The sequence below is a fragment of the Macaca nemestrina genome, chromosome 5 (genome assembly GCF_043159975.1).
Source record: "Macaca nemestrina isolate mMacNem1 chromosome 5, mMacNem.hap1, whole genome shotgun sequence".
Lineage (NCBI taxonomy): Eukaryota > Metazoa > Chordata > Mammalia > Primates > Cercopithecidae > Macaca > Macaca nemestrina.
The window spans coordinates 2342338-2367262 of record NC_092129.1 but is presented as its reverse complement, the minus strand read 5'-3'; the positions used below and the strand labels follow the sequence as shown (position 1 = coordinate 2367262).

Sequence of the window (24925 nt, the reverse complement as noted above, 5' to 3'; positions counted from 1 at the left end):
ATGGGTGGGTGGATGGATGGGTGGATGGATGATGAGGTGGGTGGGTGGCTGGATGAGATGGATGGATGGGTGGATGGATGAGATGGGTGGATGGATGGATGGATGGATGGATGAGATGGATGGATGAGATGGATGGATGAGATAGGTGGATGGATGGATGAGATGGGTGGGTGGATGAGATGGATGGATGGATGGATGGGATAGATAGGTGGGTGGGGGATTAGATGGATGGGTGGCTAGATTGGTGGATGGATGAGTGGATGGGTGGGTGGCTGAGATAGATGGATGGATGGATGGATGGATGGATGGATGGATGGATGGATGGGTGGGTGGCTGAGATGGATGGATGGATGGATAGGTGGGTGCATGGATGGATGAGTAGGTGGGCGAGTGGATGAAATAGATGAGTGGATGAGATGGGATAGATGAGTGGGTGGGGGTGGATGAAATGGATGGGTGGATGGGTGGATGGATGGATGAGATGGATGGATGAGATGGATGGATGGATGGATGGATGGATGAGATAGGTGGGTGGATGGGATGGATGGATGGATGGATGGATGGATGGATGGATGGATAGGTGGCTGGCTGGATGGATGAGTAGGTGGGTGAGTGGATGAGATGGATGGATGGATGGATGGGATAGATGAGTGGGTGGGGGTTGATGAAATGGATGGGTGGATGGGTGGGTGGGTGGATGGATGGATGAGGTGGATGGGTGAGTGGGTGGATGGATGGATGGATGAGGTGGATGGGTGGATGGATTAGATGGATAGGTGGATGGGTGGTTGGGTGAATGGATGGATGGATGGATGGATGGATGAGATGGGTGGGTGTGTGGGTTGGGTGGATGGATGAATGAATGGATGGATGGATGAGATGGATGGTTGGGTGAATGGATGAGATGGATGGGCGGATGGGTGGATGAATGGATGGATGGATGGATGGATGGATGGATGGATGAGATGGATGAGATGAATGGATGGATGGATGGATGGATGAGATGGATGAGATGAATGGATGGATGGATGACATGGATGGATGAGATAGGTGGATGGATGGATGGATGAGATAGGTGGGTGGGTGAATGAGATGGATGGATGGATGGGTGGGTGGGTGGATGGATGGATGGATGAATGGGTTGGTAGATGAGATGGATGGATGGATGGATGAGATAGATGGGTGGGTGGATGGATGAGATGAATGAGTGAGTGGGTGGGTGGGTGACTGAGATGGATGGATGGATAAGATAGATGGATGAGTGGTGGCTGGATGGATGGATGATGAGTGGGTGGGTAAATGGATGAGATGGATGGATGGATGGATGGATGGATGGATGGATGGATGGATGAGATGGATGGATATGTGGGTGGATGGATGGGTGAGTAGGTGGGTGAGTGGATGAGATGGAAGGATGGATGGGATAATGAGTGGGTGGGGGTGGATGAAATGGTTGTGTGGATGGGTGGGTAGATGGATGGATGAGATGGATGAGTGGGTGGGTGGGTGGGTGGATGGATTACATGGATAGGTGGATGGGTGGATGGATGGATGGATGGATGGATAGATGGATGGATGGATGGATGAGATGGGTGGATGGATGGATGGATGGATGGATGGATGAGATGGGTGGGTGTGTGGGTGGGTGGATGGATGAATGAATGGATGGATGGATGAGGTGAATGGTTGGGTGAATGGATGAGATGGATGGGCGGATGGGTGGATGGATGGATGGATGGATGGGTGGATGGATGAGATATATGGGTGGGTGGATGAATGATATGGATGGATGGGAGGAAATGAGATGCCTTGAAAGTCATCCTAACATAAGAAGAAAACTTCCACAGAACAAACAGAGAAATCAACCCCAGCAGGGTTTTGCCCTGTTGGCCAGACTGGTCTTGAACTGCTGACTTCAGGGAATCCACCTGCCTTGGCCTCCCAAAGGGCTAGGATTACAGGCATGAGCCACTGCCCCCAGCCAAACACATGATTTTCAATGTGTAATTTTTGAGAAGCAGCCTGAGCCTTATTTCCCGCATCTGTGGAAGGGTAATGTGCACGTGAAGTCATGGAATTAGAGCAGATGGGATTCAAGTTATCTTCCAGGTCTATAATATTTTGATTCAAATATACTTGTAGTGAGATAACTATAGAGAAACCCCTTCCTTCTTTCCTTCCTTCCTTCCTGCCTGCCTGCCATTGCTAATTCAAGGGTACCAATCTAAAATGGCGTCAGGAGCCTGGAAGGTGGAGGAAATCTAGGAAACTCTAGGATATGGCACAATGAGGATGGGTGGGACCTGTAAATAATTGGAAAGTGTTCTACCAGAGGCATCCAAATGCAATTACCACAAACAACAATCCAAGCTGACCAAATGAAATGGCTGCTTGGAATGTGCGAGGGTCTCATGTGGTATCGTGCATTAGGTTTATTGCCCTGATGTACAGCTTTTGTAAGTGGAAAAGTGCACTTTCCCTTTCTGGGTGCCACATGCCTTCCCCACTAACCTGAAGCACTCACACTCACCTCTGCATTCGTACTTGAGGTCTGAGAAATAGACCATTTCTTGAGAGAAGACAAATAGACCCAGCCGCCCGCCAGCGTAGGTTTGGTCATAGATAGGTCCTGAGTCTGCCATGACCTGTTTTCCTTCATGCACTAAGACTCTAAAAATGGTTTGTAAAAAGAAGAAGAGGAAAGAAAGAAAACATGAACTCCATGAAGCATTCACCAGTGGTGGCAGGTCGGCTCCCGACACGAGCTGTGGATACCCTGCCCAGGGCTTCAGTGCCCCAGGGGGCATCACTGGCTTTCTCCTTTGGAGCTCCAGCCACCCCTGGTGCAGCACTGATCCAGGGCACACCTCCCTTCTTGCAACCACACCATTGTCACAATCTGTGAGTTCACTTACAGTTACCCGGGCAAGGGCTTTAGAGGAGACTCTGCCTTTGGTGGGGTGAGGAGGAAACTTCCCACTTCCTGGGAAGCCACACTGGACTCTCCCTACTTCACCATGTGCTAAAATCATGAGCTCACTGACTTTCCTCCCCACTGTGGAAGCTGTGTGGGAGCAGGACCAGATACACCAAGCCCCCAACGGGAGGATGGGGCGTAAGTGTGAATAAATGGGAGGCCCTCTAGGGAGACGTTCCAGCCAGGCCATGAGCCTGCACTTCACCCACACAGATCTGCCCACTATTGCCAGGGACTCACACACTCCTGGCATCTGTACAGAGTCTGGCCTGATCTTGGTGCTTATTAACTTTGAAGAAACAAAAACGAAAATACCTTGATTTTAAATTGACCACATTTTGTTTCAATAAAAATCAATTACGAAAGCTGTTAAGCCAAGGGAAAAGATTCTGTTGGGCTAACCGTGTCAAAACTTCATACAACCGTGTTTTAAATTCAGCCATCTACATCATCAGAAACAGGTACAAATCTAGTCTCCAATAAAGCACATGCTAATTCTGTAAAGATGCAGTTATTCTAATTGCAGGTGTTCTCCCCTGCCTGGGCTATTCATTAGGAGAAAATACGGTTATCATCCCAAAAGTCATTTTAAAAACAAAGCAGATTGTATGTTCTCCTTTTCAACCGTTTTTTAAAACTATGTAATATTTAGTAGAGATGCAGGATAGAAAAGAGAAGGCAGTTAATGCTGAAAAATCTAGAGTAAAACAAAAAGTTAGAATTCACTTGAGCTTATTTGTCTACTAATGTTCAAACATTATATAATGTGCCATCCGATGGGAAGCCCCTTGGAAGAAATGCAGCTGTGCTGACCTGCCCTCACCTGATGTAGCCAGTCTTGGGCCTGTGAGTCAGGTGCCACCTGTAGGCTGTGTAGTCCTTCCAGCCAATGTTCTTGGGGTCATGCCATAAGGTTCGCACCTGAGGGAGAACACAGCACTCTTGAGTGCCATGGGCACCCAGGACCTTAACCACAGCCCCGTAACACCAAGCAGGAAGCAAAAACATGACTCTGAAAGTTCACATTTAAGGCTCATGGTGCTCCATCTCTCTCTGATGTGTTTATCATCCAAATCTCTACTGTAGATTGAAGCCCATGGACAGACAGTGTGACTCAGGGCTGACAGCCCAGGCACCTGACCCTCAGATTCCTGGATTGAAGAGCCCAGGCACCTGACCCTAGATTCCTGGGTTCATGTCTGGATCTTCTCTTTCCTTGATACGGGATGTTGGGCAAAATACTTAAAGTTTTGATATTCAGTTCTACCTATCTCCAATTTTAAAAAATGTTTTTCATATTATATCTGATCATTATGTCCTGTGCTCACTCCTGTTCTCCAGAGGAAGGTAAAAGAGGTTTAATTTGTAAGGGGATTAGCAACTGTGTTTAACGGGTAATAATCAAATGTGTTGAGTTGTAACCCCAGGCACAGTGTCTATAATAAAGTAAGATTATTAAAATAACTGTGCCTGGAGTTAAAATTGATAAAAACAAAATTGGGGTCTCGGGGTTGGGCTAGTCCTGCTGAAACACCCGCAGCCACAGTGGCACACAGGAGATGCACGGGCCCGGCCGGCCATCCTCACCTGCCCCGGTGTGTTCCCCGTGTGCCACAGCGCGTTCCTCAGGTGCTCGCCCGTCCCCGTGGTGGAGTTCACCACCTTGAGGGACACGCCAGAGTAGCCATAGGCCCGCGTCGGCTGGTCCTCCCAGTAGGTCTGCGTCACCTGCTTCCACATCACCACGTAGAAGCGGCTGCTTGACTGGTACCCAAAGACGAAGCCGGCATAGTCGTCATCCCGGTCAGTGTTTACATAGAACGTGCCACTGAAGTCCACGGACCCAAACTCGTCAAAACCTGGATGCAATGCCATAAGGTTTTGTTAGAAACACCTTTCAGGTGGCCGGGAGCGGTGGCTCATGCCTGTAATCCCAGCACTTTGAGAGGCTGAGGCGGGCAGAACACCTGAGGTCAAGAGTTTGAGACCAGTCATGGCAAAACCTCGTCTCTACTAAAAATACAAAAATTAGCCGGGCATGGTGGTGGGCACCTGTAATGGAGAATCACTTGAACCCGGGAACAAAGGTTGCAGTGAGCTGAGATTGTACCACTATACTCCAGCCTGGGCGACAAGAGCAAGACTCCATCTCAAAAAAAAAAAAAGAAGAAAGAAAGAAAGAGAAAAAGAAAAGAAAAAAACAGATTTCAGAAAGAAAGAAAGGAAGGAAGGAAAGAAAGAAAGAAAGAAAGAAAGAGAAAGAAAGAAAGAAAGAAAGAAAGAAAGAAAGAAAGAAAGAAAGAAAGAAAGAAAGAAAGAAAGAAAGAAAGAAAGAAAGAAAGGAAAGAAAGAAAGAAAGAGAGAGAGAAAAAGAAAAGAAAAAAAGAAACAGGTTTCAGGCAATCCTTGGCCCTGTGACCATCTGAGAATGGATGCCCAGCGGGCGGGGCGGGCTCCCCTCTTCATACCCAGTGGGCTCTTTTACCATGAGATTATTGGAATTGAAGGGATTTAAGAGTCAACTTACAAGAGTTCTGAGGGGGTTATGAGGTCCCATTTCATAGACCAAGTCTATAAAATGAAATGGTTTACTGACATTTCAGAGACTTCAGAGCGGCAGGTGCATGTGCCTGTCAAGCTTATCTAGGCAGACAGTTTCACAGACCATGGAAGGCTGGGGGCTTCCGGAAGGACCACACGGCATCCCACCTGCATGATCTTAAAGCACAGTCTGCATCCTCTGTGGGTGCCTCCCCCAGAGCAATTGCACCACCGCCGTGACTCAGAGACTCACCTACAGCGATGCCAGGGTCCGAGTTGGCCGTCTGAACCAGCTCCTTGCCTTGATGGCGAATGACCCAGTTGGGATCAATTTGGGTGGTCCCTTTGGGATCCAAGGGGACCATCTGGAAGTTCCTGAAGTCTGTCTCACTGATGGCATTGTTTTCAGGACACACATCATCAATATCTGGGACGTTGTCATTGTCAAAATCATCTTTACAAATATCACCCCGTCCATCACCTATGCACAAAGAACAAGCCAAAAAATAAAAAATAAAAATAACTAAAACACACACACACGAAACAAAGAAGCAAAGTTGGTGGTTTGCCATTTGCTTTTCTATGTCTGAGAAACATGAGTGTGTCATTCCCCGAACATCTAAGACTGAGTGCTTTGCAGTGTTTTGTGGATTCATGCTCTGCAATCTCCAAAACATTTGACTTCACTGCTGTGAGGAGCCTCAACTCTTTTCACAACATTTTTGTGATAAATACACAGCAAAGGCCAGCACAGCAAATTCACATAAAGCCATTTCTCACCGTGTTCCAAACTCAACGCTGAGGGTATAAAACCTGAATGGCTGTCAAGTAATATCAACCTGCATTTCCAGCTTTCTTTTTGGATAGTTTTCTGAACGTCTGTTATTACTTTTCTTAGTCATCCCTGCCTTTTATAGTCTATTGGGCATCAAAGCGGAACTCACACTAAAATGGTTTTTCCTAGGGAGACATGGACTTCTGCTGTTTAGGAGGTCCTTGTCAAGTTTTCAACAGGGTTGTGGCATAGTGGGGAGTGGGGATGAGGTGGGCCTGGTGCAAACAGGGGGGACCACAAATTTGCCACATGTGTCCAGTCAGCCTATGGCAATGACGATAACCTGACAGGCAGATAGCAACGTACTGAATTAGCTTTCACATGGCCTGCTGTTTTAGGAGGAAAGGTAAGTTGGATTGAATATCTCATCATATTCTTCAACTAGTTTCCGTTCTGTTCAAGAACATACTCCACCTACCGTGTGGCAGGCACGTAGTTGCTATCAGGGCACTCTGAAATGCTGAAATGCTGCTCTCCCTGTCAGCTTCTCTCCATCCCAGGCCCTCTCTGTGGAAAGGCTGCCTGGGGAGCAAGCCCCTGCCCACCAGAGCACGGAGTCCAGATGAGGCTTCCTGTGCTCACTGCATCCCTTCATGCTGCTCAGGGAGAACCCGGGAGCTGCCCTTCTGATCCCAGCGTCGCCCACGTACTTCTGAGTCATGCTGTCTCAGACGCCCCTCAAGTCCTTATATCCATCTGTCAAGGACACAGCTTCCAAAAAGAGCCTGTGTCAGCCAGAGCCCAACTCCGAGTGAGGACCACTTTCTCACAGCCACCCAGGAATCCCCAGAGCACAGCTGTGCCCTTGTTTATTACTCAGGGACTCTGACTTTGAGGACTGCAGCCCATCCAGCTCCTTCCTCAGCACCCCCCGTGCCTATGGGCTACCTATTTATGCTCACCCCTGAGCAAAGCAGCTCTTCCTCTCACGCTTCACACTCGTGCCACTTTTGTTTGTTTTGCTCTTAAAAAAATGCTCTTAAAAAAATCCTCCCTGTCCTCTGCCTGGCCCCATATGCCAAATCTCCAATTCATCCTATGTTTATAACTGGCTTTGTTTCTAGGAGATCATCAATGATCTAGCAGTGACATGGGGGCAGGGATTTCTCCTCCTCCCAACGCGCACACACACTTGAGGCAGCACACCTGCTGAAGGGTACACACAGTCAAGAATGTGCTGAGTGTCAGGGCAGAGGAAACTCATATTGCGTGGACCCATAGCTTTAAGAGGTCCAAAGTAACTGCCTTTTTTCCAGCAGCAGATTTAAGCTGATCTCTGTGTATACATGTCTCTGCCCTAGTGGGTTGCTCAGAAGCCGTTTTCCTCCACACCCGATGAGCTGGGAGAGCACCCACCGTCCAAGTCCTCCTGGTCTGGGTTGAACACAAGCCGGCAGTTGTCCCTGTCGTCGGGGACGCCATCGTTGTCATCATCGTGATCGCAGGCGTCGCCTTGGCCGTCGTTGTCGTGGTCGGCCTGGTTGGCGTTGGAGATGTAGGGGCAGTTGTCCTGGTTGTTCTGGTGGCCGTCGTCATCTATGTCCTCGTTGTTGTCACACTGGTCCCCGACGAGGTCGTTGTCCATGTCAGTCTAGGGGATGGGGCGTGAGGGAAACAGCAGAGGAGTGCCAATTTGAGGAGGTGGAGAGGAACCAGCAGGACGCAAGCCTGAGAGCCGCCTCCTCGTCCTGCAGCACAAGCCCCGGGTCATGCAAGGGCAGCTGGTCTAAGGTCACACCGACCCTGACGTCAGGACCAGCACTGGGGCCAGGAATCTCTCCACCCTCTGCCACCTCTTCACAGTAATTCACTTCACTAAAGGAAGACGTTGTGCTTCTTCACTAGAAAAGCACGAACTACCAAGTAATTATGTCTTTTTTTTACATCATTTGCTAGAATATGTCCTATGGGCTGCATCAAGATGATTGTCTTCCCTTGTCTCTTTCAAACGCAAACCTGGGAATAAAGCCAATTTCTAGTTGGCATCAGGAAAATGGGGAGAGAATTCTGTGAAGATGCAACCTCGCTCCAGCTGATGAGGCGAAGGCATTTATTCATTTGGCCTATGGCCACTGAGATACAAGAATTGTGCTGCGATTTGAGTTGAGTAAATGTGTTCGATTGAAATCATTGAAAACTCCATGTTATCCTGTCATGGAAGACTGCCAAGGCCCCGTGGAGGGGACTGATGAGGACCTGAGACTCGCCCGTCCACGGCTGCCCTCAACTGGTCGGGGTTGTGCACCAGGGGGCAGTTGTCACAGTGACCCCCCACACCGTCACCATCCAAGTCCCTCTGATGAGGACCCCCAAGCCCGCCTGCCCACAGCTGCCCTCACCTGGTCAGGGTTGTGCACCGGGGGCAGTTGTCACAGTGACCCCCCATACTGTCACCATCCAAGTCCCTCTGATGAGGACCCCCAACCCCACCAACCCTGCCTGTTCACGGTTGCCCTCACCTGGTCGGGGTTGTGCACCAGGGGGCAGTTGTCACAGTGATCCCCCACACCGTCACCGTCCGTGTCCCTCTGGTCAGTGTTGTAGACGTAGGGACAATTGTCTCGTTCATTGAAGACATCTGTTGGTGTTCAAAGGGGGAAAAAAACAAAAACAAACCACAAGGACAGGTGAGTTTAGGAGAAGCTCACTGGGTTCCTATCACGTGAAATTGCTTACAGCCACACTTTTATTTAATGATAATAAAAAGAAGCCTAAGAATATAGTAAAATATAAAGACTATTAGATTTTAGAAGAACATACGACGTATTTCATTACAACTCAAATTCCTTTCATTTGAAATAGAACCAACTTTTGGAGACTTCTGGGCAATGTTGCAGGAGGGGCAGCTGAATGTGCTGTCGCCGTGTAAATCTGAGCTTGCTAAATTGCTTCTTTCTCCCTAATACCCACTCAGAAAGTACGCGTTGAGTTCCTAGGAGCTTATCATCCATGCACATGAGTAGGAAAAAACAATGGCAGACAGTGGCAGGGTTTTTCGATGTCATATCTTATTTTAAGAAATCTGAAAATGATGAGTTGCATTGATACTGAAGTTATAAAAATATAACTAGCATTGAACTAAACAATCCCATCAGCGACAGTGTCACAAATGACAGAGCAAAACGTGACACGGCAGCGAGTCCACAGGAAGAGCCAGAACTGAGCTGAGATGCTCGCCTTGCTTTGGTCAGGTGAGGTCTGGAGAAGGGAAGTAAGGAGCCCCTAAAAAATAAAAACGGAAGGGACTGGGAGCTTGAGATCTGCATCCAGCACATCACAGACGCCACCCTGGATGAGAGCCGAGGAGCCCCCTGGCCACCACGAGCCCTTAGACAGCAACCCACCACATTCCCGAGACCGAGAAGAGGGTGGAGGCAGAAATCAGGGGAAAAGATTAGATTGAGAACCCTGCCGTGAGACCGAACAGCAGGTTGGGGTGGCTCAGAAGGGGTGTGGCTGGCGCCGGGCTGGGAAGAGGACCCCATGAGGCCCAGTGTGGAGGAGCTGGGGTCAAACCTCGGCGTGGACGTGAGCCTGCCCCAAGCTCTCGCTGGTTCTACAGAAGCGCTCGCCTGGTCTCCAGGCCCCCGAGAGAAGGAGCGGCCGTGCGGTGACAGTGGCACTGGGTTGCAGAGCTCGCTTGCCGTGCGGTGACTGTGGCACTGGGTTGCAGAGCTCGCTTACCGAGACCAGCAAAGCTCTCCAGGTAAAGCATCAGCCGGGAGCAGTGGCAGAGGTAGCCACAATACACCCACGTTATTCTAACTGAGCCCTGTGGGAGGAGCTTTCCAATACATATTTAGAAATAAGGGCGCAGAGACAGATGTCCCAGGATGGGGGCACAGGAGAGACCCACGGCTCCTGGAAGCTCAGTTTGATGAAAACATGTAATGGCTTCTTGGAATTTTTGAATGAAGGGTGAACTTTAGAAAAGATGCCATGAAGAAGCATGAGGCCCAGGACTGCGAGGCGGGGGTCAGAGAGAGGAGGATACCAAATGCATAGCTTTCTCTAGGGCGGTCCTGTGGCCGGTGTCCCCGACCCTCAGGAAAAGGCAAGGCAGAATAAGCATGGGCCCCTATGGGAATAACTGAACGAATCATTTAATCTTATAGTAGTGTAAAAATGAGAGGAGCTTATCAAAATTCAGAATAAAACATGAAGCTTGCAAATGCCTCCAACTGTGACCCTTAAAACGCATGCATTGGGCCGGGTGCAGTGGCTCACGCCTGTCATCCCGGCACTTTGGGAGGCCAAGGCAGGCAGATCACTTGAGGTCAGGAGTCTGAGACCAGCCTGGCCAACATGGTGAAACCCCATCTCTCCTAAAATTACCAAATTAGTTGAGTGTGGTGGTGCGTGCCTATGATCCCAGCTACTCAGGAGGCTGAAACAGGAGAATCGCTCGAACCCAGAAGGTGGAGATCGCAGTGAGCCAAGATGGTGCCATTGCACTCCAGCCTGGGCAACAACAGTGAAACTCCGTCTCAAAAAAAAAAAAAAAAAAAAAAAAACTGCATGTGTTGGAAGGAGCAGAAGCACTCACCGTCCCCGTCAATGTCCACGGAGCAGGCGTCACCCTCTCCGTTGTTGTCTGTGTCGATCTGGGCGGGGTTGTGCACGTAAGGACAGTTGTCACAGCGGTCCCCAACCTCATCCTTGTCGTAGTCAGCCTGGCGGGGATTGAAGAGGAGCTGGCAGTTGTCCTGGAAAAACAAGAAAGGGAAGACTTTAACGAAGATCATAGGAATGTGTGTCAAGCCGTTTAGCACTTATAAGTTATGTACTAAAAACTGATGAAAATCAATATAGAAATCAAACAAACACAAAAGCCAGTTAGGGCTGGACAGTGGCTCACACCTGTAATCCCAGCACACCAAAAAGTCAGTTAGGGCCGGGCGCGGGGGCTCACACCTTTAATCCCAGCACAATGGGAAGCTGAGGCGGGCAGGTCACCTGAGGTCAGGAGTTCGAGACCAGGGCTGGGCTCAGTGGCTCACGCCTTTAATCCCAGCACTTCAAAAAGCCAGTTAGGGCCAGGCGAGGTGGCTCACACCTTTAATCCCAGCACTTTGGGAGGCTGAGGCAGGCGGATCACCTGAGGTCAGGAGTTCGAGACCAGCCTGGCCAACATGGTGAAACCCCATCTCTACTAAAAATACAAAAATTAGCCAGGCGTGGTGGTGTGCGCCTGTAATCCCAGCTACTCGGGAGATGAGGCAGGAGAATCGCTTGAACTCAGAAGATGGAGATTGCAGTGAACCAAGATCATGCCATTGTACTCCAGCCTGGGTGACAAAATTGAAACTCCGTCAAAACAAAAAAAAAGCCAGTTAGCCCTCGCCAAACACTTTTTCAATATAAAATAATTTTATCATCATTTCTGTTGAAAATTCGGAGATTGCTGAGGCAAAAACAGTATAACATACACTTCATGGTGAGGAGAGATGTAAATATCAAATAAATGAATGGATTAGTGAGTCGATGTCTCCATCAAAGTCAGATGTAAGAAAGCAGTGAGTAAAAACGTAATCTATTCTTGCTAGAGCTGCTTTGTGTGCAAATACGTTAAACCATTTGTGTTTGCAGCAATTTTCTCAGAAAAATGATAATATTTTAAAGGTTGCCATAAAGGCAAGTCTGTCACTCGTGGTGGTGTCAGCCTTGCCCATCACTGGCTCCTCCACAGAAGGACAGGAGGTCTTCTATTTTTGTGCAGTTAAAATAGAAAAATTATTCAAAACATTTCCGGCAGCACACTCTGGGCAGTCCCATGCACTGAGGTAATCCGCTTTTGCAAGTGACTGACTTTACAGTGACCTTTGGGAACTGCTTATGCACAAACGCTTGCAAGACAATGGCAGTTACGTTGATAAGGGCTGTTTGGTATAAAGCGGCCTCCTGCGGACCTCACTGCTCCTGGAACCCAGGACAGGTACGCGGCACGAGCCGATCCTACCTTCTCATCGGTCACACCATCATTGTCGTCGTCATCATCACAGGCATCGCCAATCCCGTCCTTGTCAAAGTCTTCCTGCCCAGAATTCGGCAGATGGGGGCAGTTATCCTGCAATTAGAGAAGGAAGAATACTTGGAAAAACATTCAGGAAAGCGCCTCTTTCAGGAATGCAGGTGAAATGAAACCAGCTTGGCTCTGAGGAAGGAAGCGTCCCCCGTCTGTCCTCGATCTCGAGTGGGAGCTAAGAGAGGAGCCAAGAGGCCAGAGGCACATGGATTTCTTCTCAACTCCTGCCCTGGAAATTACGTCACCACTACTCATGAGGGAGACAAAAGAAACTAGTGTTCGGAGCCCAGGATCCCAGTGAGGTTGCCAAACAACGGCAGAAACAAGAAGAGAATGACAAGGTATTGCTCTGAAAGAACATGGGAGAGAAAAGAGGCTTTAGTGGCGCTTTCCTTCCCACAGACTTCAGCTCATAAATCAAAATGCCAAAGCTTATAAACATTTAACCCTCACCAGCCAAAATATCTCAAAGAAAACAGTCTTTCAAATATGTATGTGATATGTTCAGAAACCAGGGCTGAGAACTTGAAATTATCTGCTAACTCAGCTCTTCACGATGAGTGGGTAATGCATGTAATAGGGCAAAAAACTCATTTCATTTCAGCCCAATTATACCATAATTTAAAGCTGAGTTGTACAGACACTAACAACTCGAGGGAACTGGAAATCTAGGAAAAGGTAGAGAGTAGAGCATCTGTTTCAGTTTCCTGAACACGTGTACAAGAGCCCCAACGGGTGTCTCCTCCCCGTGGCTCAAAGTGCATCACTCATTGAATCAGAAAACAGAATGTGGAGTCTTGTCCTGGACCCCAGAGTTTCAGCACTCACAGATCAAGAAAGGACAGCATGTTGCTTGTCATGGAGGACATGGATCCCAGATGGGGGCCCCTGGCAATGGGGAGGATCCAGCACCTGTGTGTCAGGTGAATATGGGAACAGGCACGGGGTCCCTTGTCAAGTCTCTCTTTTAAATTATTTTGTGTGTGTGAGTGTGTGTGTGAGTGTGTGTGTGTGTGTGTGTGTGTGTATATATATTTATATATTTTTGTGCAGTTAAAATAGATAAAATTATTCAAAACATTTCTGGCAGCACACTCTGGGCAGTCCCATACACACACACACACACACACACACACGTAACTTTGTAAATTATGTACCATTTTCAAAATTATTAAATTTCCATCTAAAATTCCACAACAATGGAAAGAATAATCGGGATATCTTCCAGCAGCATGGTCTCAGCTACAGCTGACTTTCTGAAATCAGGGGTTTCAGGAAGTGTAGGCTGGGTAGGCAAGGGGTGTAACATAGGTTGGGATCAGTGCCTCATGGATTTTAAAACATATTCATATTTTGTTTCAGTATTTTCAGTCAGTATTTGCCATCTTTAGTCAAGAGGGACTGAAAGAGAAATTTCAGTCAGTATTTGCCATCTTTAGTCAAGAGGGACTGAAAGGGAAAATTAACACAAATTCACAAGTGTGATTAAATGTTAAATAAAAATGAATATAGTTATATTTTCAAGTGGTATTTTGTGTCAGTTTGTGGCATTTCCATGTCTGACTTTCTTAAGGCATAAAACTGCAGTAACACATTTTGGGGCACCCTGTGCGGTGGACTGAGTAGTGGTCCCCACTGTGGATGTCCACGTCGTAATGTCTGGAGCCTGGGAATGTCACCTGATACGGCTGAAGTGAATTTCATCTTATATGGTAACAAGTGCAATTAGGTTAAGGACTTTGAACAGAGAGGCTCATCCTGGATTATCTGGGTGGGCCCTAAACACAAGCACAGGTGTTCTTATCAGAGAGAGGCAGAGGAAGCTTCGGGAGAGAAAGGCACTGGAGAAAGTGGTATGAAGACAGACCAGAGGTCAGGGTGATGCAGCCACCAGCCCCAGAAGCCCAGCGACGGCTGAGCCAGAGAAGCTAGGAGAAGCAGAGGGAGCATGGCCCCGCTAGCACCATGACGTCGTGTTTCTGGCCTCCAGAGCTGCGAGGTAACAGATTTTTGTTGTTCTGAGCCTCCTGGACCGTGGTGTTCGTTCCGGTGGCCACAGGAAAGCGGTCCAGCCTGTGATGGGCCCCGAAGGAGCTCCTTCTCCCAGCCAGCTGAGCTGCTCCTTATACCGCAACACGCCTGGGCTTTGGGAAGAAAACCACGTCCTAACTCTTCCCAAGTGACCAAGCCTGGCCAGACCTGCCTGAGACACAATGGCCTCGGCACAGCCTGGAGCTGAGCGTGGAGCTGGCGGCGTCCTCCCTCTACTCACACTTTCGGGTGATGCGATGCACACAGCTGCAAATATGGGCCAAGGTGCCTGCTGTTCTCTGGTGCCCAGCAGCGGGCAGCGCCAGAGTGTGGATGTGTCTAGTAAGGACCCCCAGAAAGGGGACCGGGGGGACGCATTCAACCTGGTGATCAGGCAAGAGGCCTTGGAGACGCTCCCTCCAAATTCACCAGGCTTCGAAATTCGCTGTGCTCCCCTCCTCGACGTAGCGTCCCTGGCACCAGGAGGAGGGCCGACCGCCATGGCCCTGGGTGCCCTGCGAGCCCCGCGCCTCACCTTGATGCAGTGGTAGGTGGCGTTGGTGGCGCAGACCAGGTTGAGGTTGGGCCAGCCGTCCAGGTCCGAGTCCTCCCCGCAGATGAGCCCGTCGCCCGCGTAGCCTGTCTGGCACTCGCACTTGTACATGGGGTCGCTGAAGTGGCCCAGGTAGATGCACTCTGCGTGCTTGTGGCAGTTGTGTGTCTTGTCCTTACATGGGTTTTCGGGCTCACACACCTAAGGGGAGAAGGGCTGTGTGGTTAGTGACAGGCAGGATGATGGCTCTGGAGGCATCGAGGCAGGAGGTCGGGCACCGTGGCCCCCAGCAGGCCCCGTCCCAAGCAGACCCAAGTCCTGACGTGGGAAGGGCTTTCTGGACGTGCACTGCAGGTGCTGTTTGTTCCTGAGGCTCTGTGAGTGACTCAGTCATCGTTTCTGAGCCTCGGCTGCAGCTCACCAAGGGATGCCGCTAATAGCTGAGAGGTTGTGGCCTGACCTTCACAGGCCTCACCTGAGCACTCAGCCCTTCACCCCGTGCTGAGAGGAGCCGCCAAGCCGTGTCGGTGCTCAGCTTCCCCGGGCCAGCCCCTCCCATGTCTCTCCTGGGCCACACCACCCCTTCCTCTCCTTTCTCCTGCTTCTTTTGCGAACTCATTTGATTTTTCCAAAGCCTCCACAACACACAAGGAAGGCCGGCCTTGCGTACTTGCTTTTCCGTCTTGGCTGCCTCCAGGCCAACCCCAGTGGGCTGGCTCCCTCTGTATCGGGGTGGGCAGGGCAGGCAGTGGAAGCCGGGCTGAGTGTTGACACAGCGAGGCACCTTGCTGGTGGAGAAGCAGATGTCGGGGACCAGGGCACACTGTGGGGACAAGCAGACGTGAGAGGCCACTCCCGACCTCCAGGGCGCCCACAGCCCAGGGCGGGGTCACCCACCTCGTCCAGGTCCTCACAGTGGGTGCCATTACCCAAGAAGCCCACGGGGCAGGAGCCGCAGGACCAGGACCCGTCGGGGAAGCTGCTGCACTGGGCTCCCGGGAAGCAGGGGTTGGATAAACAGCCATCTGGGTGGGAGAAGGTGCAGCAGAGTTAACCACGCACCCTGCACAGCACAGAGGGAAGGCCGCCCTGCGTGCTGTCAAACACTCTGGATGTCCTTGTCATCAAACTGTGTAGTCAGGAATACTGCGGTGTGATTCTGGATGAGCATCTAGGGGCGCCATTTCCAAGAATGCATTGCTCAGCTGGGCACAGTGCAGTGGGTTACAGAAGCACATGCACACTGTGACCACACGCCACGGGCCACACCACACAGCTACCCACACGCCACCTTCCACACCACCCAACCACCTACGTGCCACATTCCGGACCACACATCTACCCACACGCCACCTTCCACACCGCACAACCACCTACGTGCCACATTCCGGACCACACAGCTACCCACGTGCCACCTTCCACACCGCACAACCACCTACATGCCACATTCCGGACCACACAGCTACCCACACGCCACCTTCCACACCACCCAACCACCTACGTGCCACATTCTGGACCACACATCTACCCACGTGCCACCTTCCACACCGCACATCTACCCACACGCCACCTTCCACACCACCCAACCACCTACGTGCCACATTCCGGACCACACAGCTACCCACACGCCACCTTCCACACCACCCAACCACCTACGTGCCACATTCCAGACCACACATCTACCCACACGCCACCTTCCACACCGCACAACCACCTACGTGCCACATTCCGGACCACACAGCTACCCACACGCCACCTTCCACACCACCCAACCACCTACGTGCCACATTCCGGACCACACAGCTACCCACACGCCACCTTCCACACCACCCAACCACCTACGTGCCACATTCCGGACCACACAGCTACCCACACGCCACCTTCCACACCACCCAACCACCTACGTGCCACATTCCGGACCACACATCTACCCACGTGCCACCTTCCACACCGCACAACTACCCACACGCCACCTTCCACACCACCCAACTACCTATGTGCCACATTCCGGACCACACATCTACCCACATGCCACCTTCCACACCGCACAACTACCTACATGCCACATTCCAGACCACACAACTACCATGTGTCACATTTCACACCACACCGCGACCCACACACCATGTTCCACACCACGCAATTACCTACACACCACGTTTCACAACACACAGCTACTCACATGTCACGTTTCACACTACACAACTACATATTACATTCCAGACCACACATCTATCCATGTGCCACGTTCCACACTGCACAGCTACCCACATGCCATGTTTCACAACCCACATGCCCCGCTCCGGATCATATCACAGTTTACATGCCGTGTTTCACACCACATAACTACCCACATGCCACATTACACACTGAACAACCTACGTGCCATGTTCCAGACCATAGAACTACCTACATACCACATTCCAGACCACACAACTACCCATGTGCCATGTTCTACACTGAACAACTACCTACATGCCATGTTCCAGACCATACAACTATCCAGATGCCACATCCCAGACCACACAACTATCCATGTGCCACATTCCATACCATGCAACTACCCACACACCATGTTCCATACCACATAACTATCTACATGCTATGTTCCCAGCCACACAACTACCCAAATGCCACAGTCTACACCACACAACTACCCACTTTCCACAGGCCACACAACTACCCACATTCCACAGGCCACACCACACAACTACCCACATTCCACAGGCCACACCACACAACTACCCACACACCACATTCCACACCACACGACTACCCATATTCTACAGGCCACACCATACAACTACCCACATTCCACAGACCATGCCACACAATTACCCACACACCACATTCCACACCACACGACTACCCATATTCTACAGGCCACACCACACAACTACCCACATGCCACAGGCCATGCCACACAATTACCCACATACCACATTCCACACCACACAACTACCCACACACCACATTCCACGTCACACAACTACCCACACACCACATACCACACCACACAACTACCCACATTCCACAGTCCACACCACACAACTACCCACACACCACATTCCACACTACACAACTACCCACATTCCACAGACCACACCATACAACTACCCACATTCCACAGGCCACACCGCACAACTACCCACATTCCACAGGCCACTCCACACAATTACTCACACACCGCATTCCACACCACACAACTACCTGCATTCCACAGGCCACACCGCACAACTACTCACATTCCACTGTCCACACCACACAATTACCCACACACTGCATTCCACACTACACAACTACCCACATTCCACAGGCCACACCACATAACTACCCACATTCCACAGGCCACGCCACACAATTACTCACACACCACATTCTACACCACACAACTACCTGCATTCCACAGGTCACGCCACGTGGCATCTTTTCTGTTTTTACATTAGAAATACAGGAGGACTGAAATACAGATGTGAAAAGCAGTTATCTTCTCGTGTGCAACTAAAATGGATTTTTCTTTTCTGTGTTTTTCATCTAGTTTCCCAAAGCGTTTGCATTTATCATCAGAACGGAAGCCGGTTTCAGTGCCCCCACTGCCACCCCTCACTCACCCACGGGGCAGCTCCTCTTGTTGCACATCTGGCGTTCCTGCACGTCCCCCACGCAGGCCTTCCCTCCGTACTGAGGCTCAGGGCTGTTGCAGACCCGGGTGCGCTCCCGGATCCCACCCGCACAGGTGACAGTGCAGGCCGACCACGGGGACCAGGGGCTCCAGCGGCCATCGACTGTGGGGAAAACCAACGTGGAGAGCTCAGAGCAAGGCCCGGGGTGGAGAACACGAGCTGGCTGAGTGAGAGGGAAAAGCAGGTGGGACGTGGTGTTCCCTATACAGCCTCACAAACTGGTTTCTCCCCAGGTTGGCTGACTACAGGTCAGAGCGTGATCGCACCACTAAGCCTGCTGCAACGGTGTATTCCAGGAGTGGTGCAGATGACAGCGTTTCCAGTGGTTTTGCTGCAATCTCTTGGCCTCCAGAAGACAAATCATACCACCTCCTCTTTTTAATAAAAGAATTTTTTTAATAGAGAGGGTCTCGCTATGTTGCCCAGGCTGCTCTCAAACTCCTGGCCTCAAGCAATCCTCCTGCCTCAGCCTCCCACGGTGCTGGAATTACAGGCGTGAGCCACCGTGCCCGGCCCCACACCACCATTTACACTGAGAAGCTCAGAACTCCTCGCCAAGGTGTCCCTCTGTCATGGAGGGTGACCTCAACTCAGAAGCCTGGTGTGACACTCGATGTTCTCATAAGCAGTATCCACGAGGCGTGAGCACCGCTGAAAGCAATCCCTGCACACCCTTTTGTTCTCAGCATGTCCATGCACTTCCTGAGCCAGGTCTCCCTGGGGAAGCCCTTGATGCTTTGGACCAAGTGCTCTGTAACTCCCACCTCACCCCAGTCTGCACAGGCGCAGGGAAAGGCTATTTCAGAGAGACACAGTTCTGTGCATCTGCGGTATCCTCTGTCCACACTCACTCCCATCTACACTCCTTACCTGTCCACACTCACTTCCCATCCACACTCTCTCCCATCCACACTCACTCCCCGTCCACACTCCCTCCCCATCCACACTCCCTCCCCCATCCACAATCACTCCCCGTCCACACTCACTCCCCGTCCACACTCACTCCCCCGTCCACACTGACTCCCCATCCACACTCCCTCCCCATCCACACTCCCTCCCCCATCCACACTCCCTCCCCATCCACACTCACTTCCCCGTCCACACTCCCTCCCCATCCACACTCCCTCCCCATCCACACTCCCTCCCCCGTCCACACTCACTCCCCCGTCCACACTCACTCCCCGTCCACACTCCCTCCCCATCCACACTCCCTCCCCCATCCACAATCACTCCCCGTCCACACTCACTCCCCGTCCACACTCACTCCCCCGTCCACACTCACTCCCCATCCACACTCCCTCCCCATCCACACTCCCTCCCCCATCCACACTCCCTCCCCATCCACACTCACTCCCCCGTCCACACTCCCTCCCCATCCACACTCCCTCCCCATCCACACTCCCTCCCCATCCACACTCCCTCCCCCATCCACACTCCCTCCCCCGTCCACACTCACTCCCCCGTCCACACTCACTCCCCGTCCACACTCCCTCCCCATCCACACTCCCTCCCCCGTCCACACTCACTCCCCGTCCACACTCAGTCCCCCGTCCACACTCACTCCCCCGTCCACACTCACTCCCCCGTCCACACTCCCTCCCCATCCACACTCCCTCCCTGTCCACACTCACTCCCTCCCTGTCCACACTCACTCCCCTGTCCACACTCACTCCCCGTCCACACTCACTCCCCCATCCACACTCACTCCCCATCCACACTCACTCCCCCATCCACACTCACTCCCCCACCCACACTCACTCCCCCATCCACACTCACTCCCCCATCCACACTCACACCCCATCCACACTCACTCCCCCGTCCACACTCACTCCCCCATCCACACTCCCTCCCCGTCCACACTCCCTCCCTGTCCACACTCACTCCCCTGTCCACACTCACTCCCCGTCCACACTCAGTCCCCCGTCCACACTCACTCCCCGTCCACACTCACTCCCCCATCCACACTCACTCCCCCACCCACACTCACTCCCCCGTCCACACTCAGTCCCCCATCCACACTCACTCCCCTGTCCACACTCACTTCCATCCACACTCACTCCCCCATCCACACTCACTCCCCGTCCACACTCACTCCCCCATCCACACTCACTCCCCATCCACACTCACTCCCCCATCCACACTCACTCGCCTGTCCACACTCACTTCCATCCACACTCACTTCCCCGTCCACACTCACTCCCCATCCACACTCACTCCCCGTCCACATTCACTCCCCGTCCACACTCACTCCCCCATCCACACTCACTCCCCCATCCACACTCACTCCCCATCCACACTCACTCCTCCATCCACACTCCCCCATCCACACTCACTCCCCATCCACACTCACTCCCCCGTCCACACTCACTCCCCTGTCCACACTCACTTCCATCCACACTCACTTCCCCGTCCATACTCACTCCCCCATCCACACTCACTCCCCATCCATGCTCACTCCCCCATCCACACTCACTCCCCCATCCACACTCACTCCCCATCCACACTCACTCCCCCATCCACACTCACTCCCCTGTCCACACTCACTTCCGTCCACACTCACTTCCCCGTCCACACTCACTCCCCATCCACACTCACTCCCCATCCACACTCCCTCCCCCATCCACACTCACTCCCCATCCACAGTCACTCCCCATCCACACTCCCTCCCCCATCCACACTCACTCCCCATCCACACTCACTCCCCATCCACACTCACTCCCCGTCCACACTCACTCTCCATCCACACTCACTTCCTCGTCCACACTAACTCTCCATCCACACTCACTCCCCATCCACACTCACTCCCCCGTCCACACTCACTCCCCCATCCACACTCACTCTCCATCCACACTCACTCCCCATCCACGCTCACTCCCCCATCCACACTCACTCCCCCATCCACACTCACTCCCCATCCACACTCACTCCCCCATCCACACTCACTCCCCTGTCCACACTCACTTCCGTCCACACTCACTTCCCCGTCCACACTCACTCCCCATCCACACTCACTCCCCATCCACACTCCCTCCCCCATCCACACTCACTCCCCATCCACAGTCACTCCCCATCCACACTCCCTCCCCCATCCACACTCACTCCCCATCCACACTCACTCCCCCATCCACACTCATTCCCCCATCCACACTCACTCTCCATCCACACTCACTCCCCTGTCCACACTCACTTCCCCGTCCACACTCACTCTCCATCCACACCCACTCTCCATCCACACTCACTTCCCCGTCCACACTCACTCTCCATCCACATTCACTCCCCATCCACACTCACACCCCATCCACACTCACTCCTCCATCCACACTCCCTCCCTGTCCACACTCAGTCCCCCGTCCACACTCACTCACTTCCATCCACACTCACTCCCCATCCACACTCACTCCCATGACAGAGCTGCAGTGCTGGCTCATTCTTCTTTTAATTACAGTCTCTTCTGAACCAGGATGAAACGGGACTATCTCAGAGGAGGTTGGCGTTGAGCACAGGTGAGCAGAATTAATCACAAAGGATGGGTCCAGTACTGAGCCAGGCCTGGGATAGCAGCCCCCTTTGCAGCTCAGCTGGACTGGACTGGAACAGACCCTGGCACCCCGGATCACTGTGAGCCGCCTGCGAACCCACCTACCCAGGGCCCCGTCTTCACCACACTTACTTGGGCATGGGGCACCCTGGCAGGCTTTGGTCTCCCGACCACTCCCTTTACAATTCTTGCCCCCCATCTGGGGCACTGGGGAGTTGCAGAGACGAATGCGTGTGATGTTGCCGACTCCACAGGTCACAGAGCATGAAGACCAAGGTGACCAGTGGCTCCAGCCGCCATCCTGCCGGACTAACACAAGAAGCACAGAGAGATCAGGCTGTGCCGCGTAGAGGGGCGTTTGCCTATAAACCATGTGCCTTATTAACTGAGGAGCATCTCACAGCTGCTGAGGAGAGGGAAGGAGAATCCCTCCCATCAGCCGGGAGGAAAAGCCTCGCCTGGCCAGAATCCTTGCAAAGGCCCAGCGCCTCCTGAGGACAGCTTTGTCCCTTGCAAAGGTCTCAAAGGCTGAGGGAAGCCCAGCCCCACCCCCACAGGCATGCGGGTGTCACACGCCCAACACTCACTGCGGGTGTCACACTTGCTCAGGCTGCAAGCCCGTGTCTGGATGGAGGGCCCCAAGCAGGTGTTGCTGGTGACGTCACAGGACCGGCCTCTCTGCTGCGTCCCAGAGCCACACGTCACCGAGCACTCGGTCCACTCTGCCCACGGAGACCAGCCCTCCTCACCGTCCACCGCTGCCAGAGGAAGCAAACACAGTGGAATCAGGCCCTGCCTTGCAGACGTGCCACAGAACAGAACAGGCACAGGGCAGCTGGCGTGGGGCCGCAGTTCATGCATCCAGGAGTCTGAGGAGCCACTGCCTGGCTGGGGCAGGTGGACGTCCCGGTGGCTGGGCTGTGGCTCTGTGGGACCCAAGTCTGTGACCAGCACAGGACTTCAGGGGCTGCCTTTCAAGGGAAGAGCAGAAATGCATTTCTGGGTCTACTGTTGGGTGCCGCGGGGAGCTAAATCCGTGTGTGTCCAGGAAAGTCTTCTAATCGATTTCATAAAATAGCTTGCCAAAGACAGTGCTGAATCTTTTCTACCTGAGGTTTCATTAAAGTTATAAAGACTTAATGTATTTCCATTTAACCTCTGTTCACTGATTTACATAATGTAGTGAAACATTTCAATTATTGGTGAAAATTACAGGTCACTTATTTCCAAGTAAACTGAAACAAGCTAATAAAAAGGAGATTCCCTGTAAAGAAATTCCTCACAGGTAATCACAGCCCCCAAATGGAAAGAAAGAGCAACCTGATGCAAGAAATCATTCCTGTAAGGAGAGAAACCCAATGAATGTGCCATGACTCAGCGTTCCAGAAAGCAGGGAAAGAAAAGAAAAGAAAAATGGTCAAGGCGATCTTTTCCTGGTTATGATGCTCTTGGTAACATAAGATATCTCCTTCTAGTCTAATGTGGGCCATTTAATTATCAAGATTATATTTTTATGCTGTGCCAGGAGCAATCTGGCTTTGTGAATACCTAACAGGCACTTTTATGCGTACTGAATTGTTGATTTTCATTATAAAACTAACCATATAGTGGATACATTTTCTGCATTTTACAGGCAATAAATCTGAAACTCAGAAAAATCCCATTATATTCAAAATCACAGAGTGGCAGAGCGTGAGCTCTGAGTCCCTTCATTCTCTGTCCGCATCAGAGTTAAGGTGTCCTGAGGATGACAGAGCTCTGGGGCCACAGGAACATTCTGGGAATGTTTGGGGGATGGTGACTTTTAGTTTGGGAGAAGCGTTGCCTGCTCTTAGTGCAGCAGCAACTTGCGGGGTGGACCTGAAGCACCTTGCCTGGATAGCAAGGCACTGGGGAGCCATGGATGGCTCAGGAGCTCTGGGTGGGGTCAGCAGAGCCAACTTGGGAAGGGAACTTGGGGCAGGGGTGGGAGGCAGCACAGAGACCCGAGGGCAGCGTTGGGGTCAACTCAGTCTCTGAACGTGCACTGAGTTTCCAGGGTGGCCCGGGACCCCCAGGGTGTCCACGCGTGGTTCCTCTCTGTCTCAGGTTCTGTTCCTTGGAACGTATTTCTATCACTTAGAACATATTCCTCGGGTAACAGTCTTTGGTTTTTGTTTGTCTGATTTCCTATGGTTCTTATCCAGGAGTGTGTGTACAGTCATCACTCGCCGCCGTAACACAGTCACAGATCTACGTGTGTTCTCTGACTGAGCTGGGGCCCCATCAAGGCCTGTTCTGGGCTCACCTGCATGACCCCTGGGCTCAGCTTCCTCGTCTGAGAAGCATCAGGACAGGCCTTCCCACCCCCACGTTCCCAGGGCTTCCACACTCCTTTCTGGCCACGAGTCAGTCCTCAGCGGACGACCAGTGGCCTAGGGTGGCCCCCTGATTCCCTCACCTGTCCTCATGGGGCTGAACCTCACTCTTCTCCGCCAAAACCAACCAATGAATCAATAAACAAACAAGCATGGACGTCCTAAAAATGCAGGATGCGCTCGCCGGCTGGCGATACTCACAGTGGAGGCAGGAGGGGCAGCATTCGCCTTCCACGAAGGACGGGCTGGCGCAGGTCGCGGGCGGGCAGGTGATTTGGTGGCAAATGGTTTTAAATTTCTACAAGTGAAGAAAGGCATGCATGAAACACTCATTTAAAAGCAGGGGACATTGGTACAAGGGCTGAGACTAGAAGGAGTCGACAGA

General features: G+C 51.9%; 1 protein-coding gene across 1 annotated transcript in view; it reads right to left on the bottom strand.

The window, feature by feature from the left end:
* The window catches only part of LOC105487598 (thrombospondin 2), a 40736-nt gene that overhangs the window by 1998 nt on the left and 13813 nt on the right, over window positions 1–24925 (bottom strand). The window contains exons 7-21 of the mRNA XM_011751086.2: window positions 24742–24838; window positions 22771–22941; window positions 22316–22492; window positions 18574–18747; window positions 15860–15987; window positions 15633–15785; window positions 14945–15163; window positions 12313–12420; window positions 10900–11059; window positions 8813–8931; window positions 7710–7944; window positions 5772–5999; window positions 4565–4836; window positions 3801–3898; window positions 2531–2670 (exon numbers count right to left, since the gene is read on the bottom strand). Coding sequence (XP_011749388.1) covers window positions 2531–2670; window positions 3801–3898; window positions 4565–4836; window positions 5772–5999; window positions 7710–7944; window positions 8813–8931; window positions 10900–11059; window positions 12313–12420; window positions 14945–15163; window positions 15633–15785; window positions 15860–15987; window positions 18574–18747; window positions 22316–22492; window positions 22771–22941; window positions 24742–24838 — 2479 coding nt within the window. The remainder of the gene's footprint in view (window positions 1–2530; window positions 2671–3800; window positions 3899–4564; window positions 4837–5771; window positions 6000–7709; window positions 7945–8812; window positions 8932–10899; window positions 11060–12312; window positions 12421–14944; window positions 15164–15632; window positions 15786–15859; window positions 15988–18573; window positions 18748–22315; window positions 22493–22770; window positions 22942–24741; window positions 24839–24925) is intronic.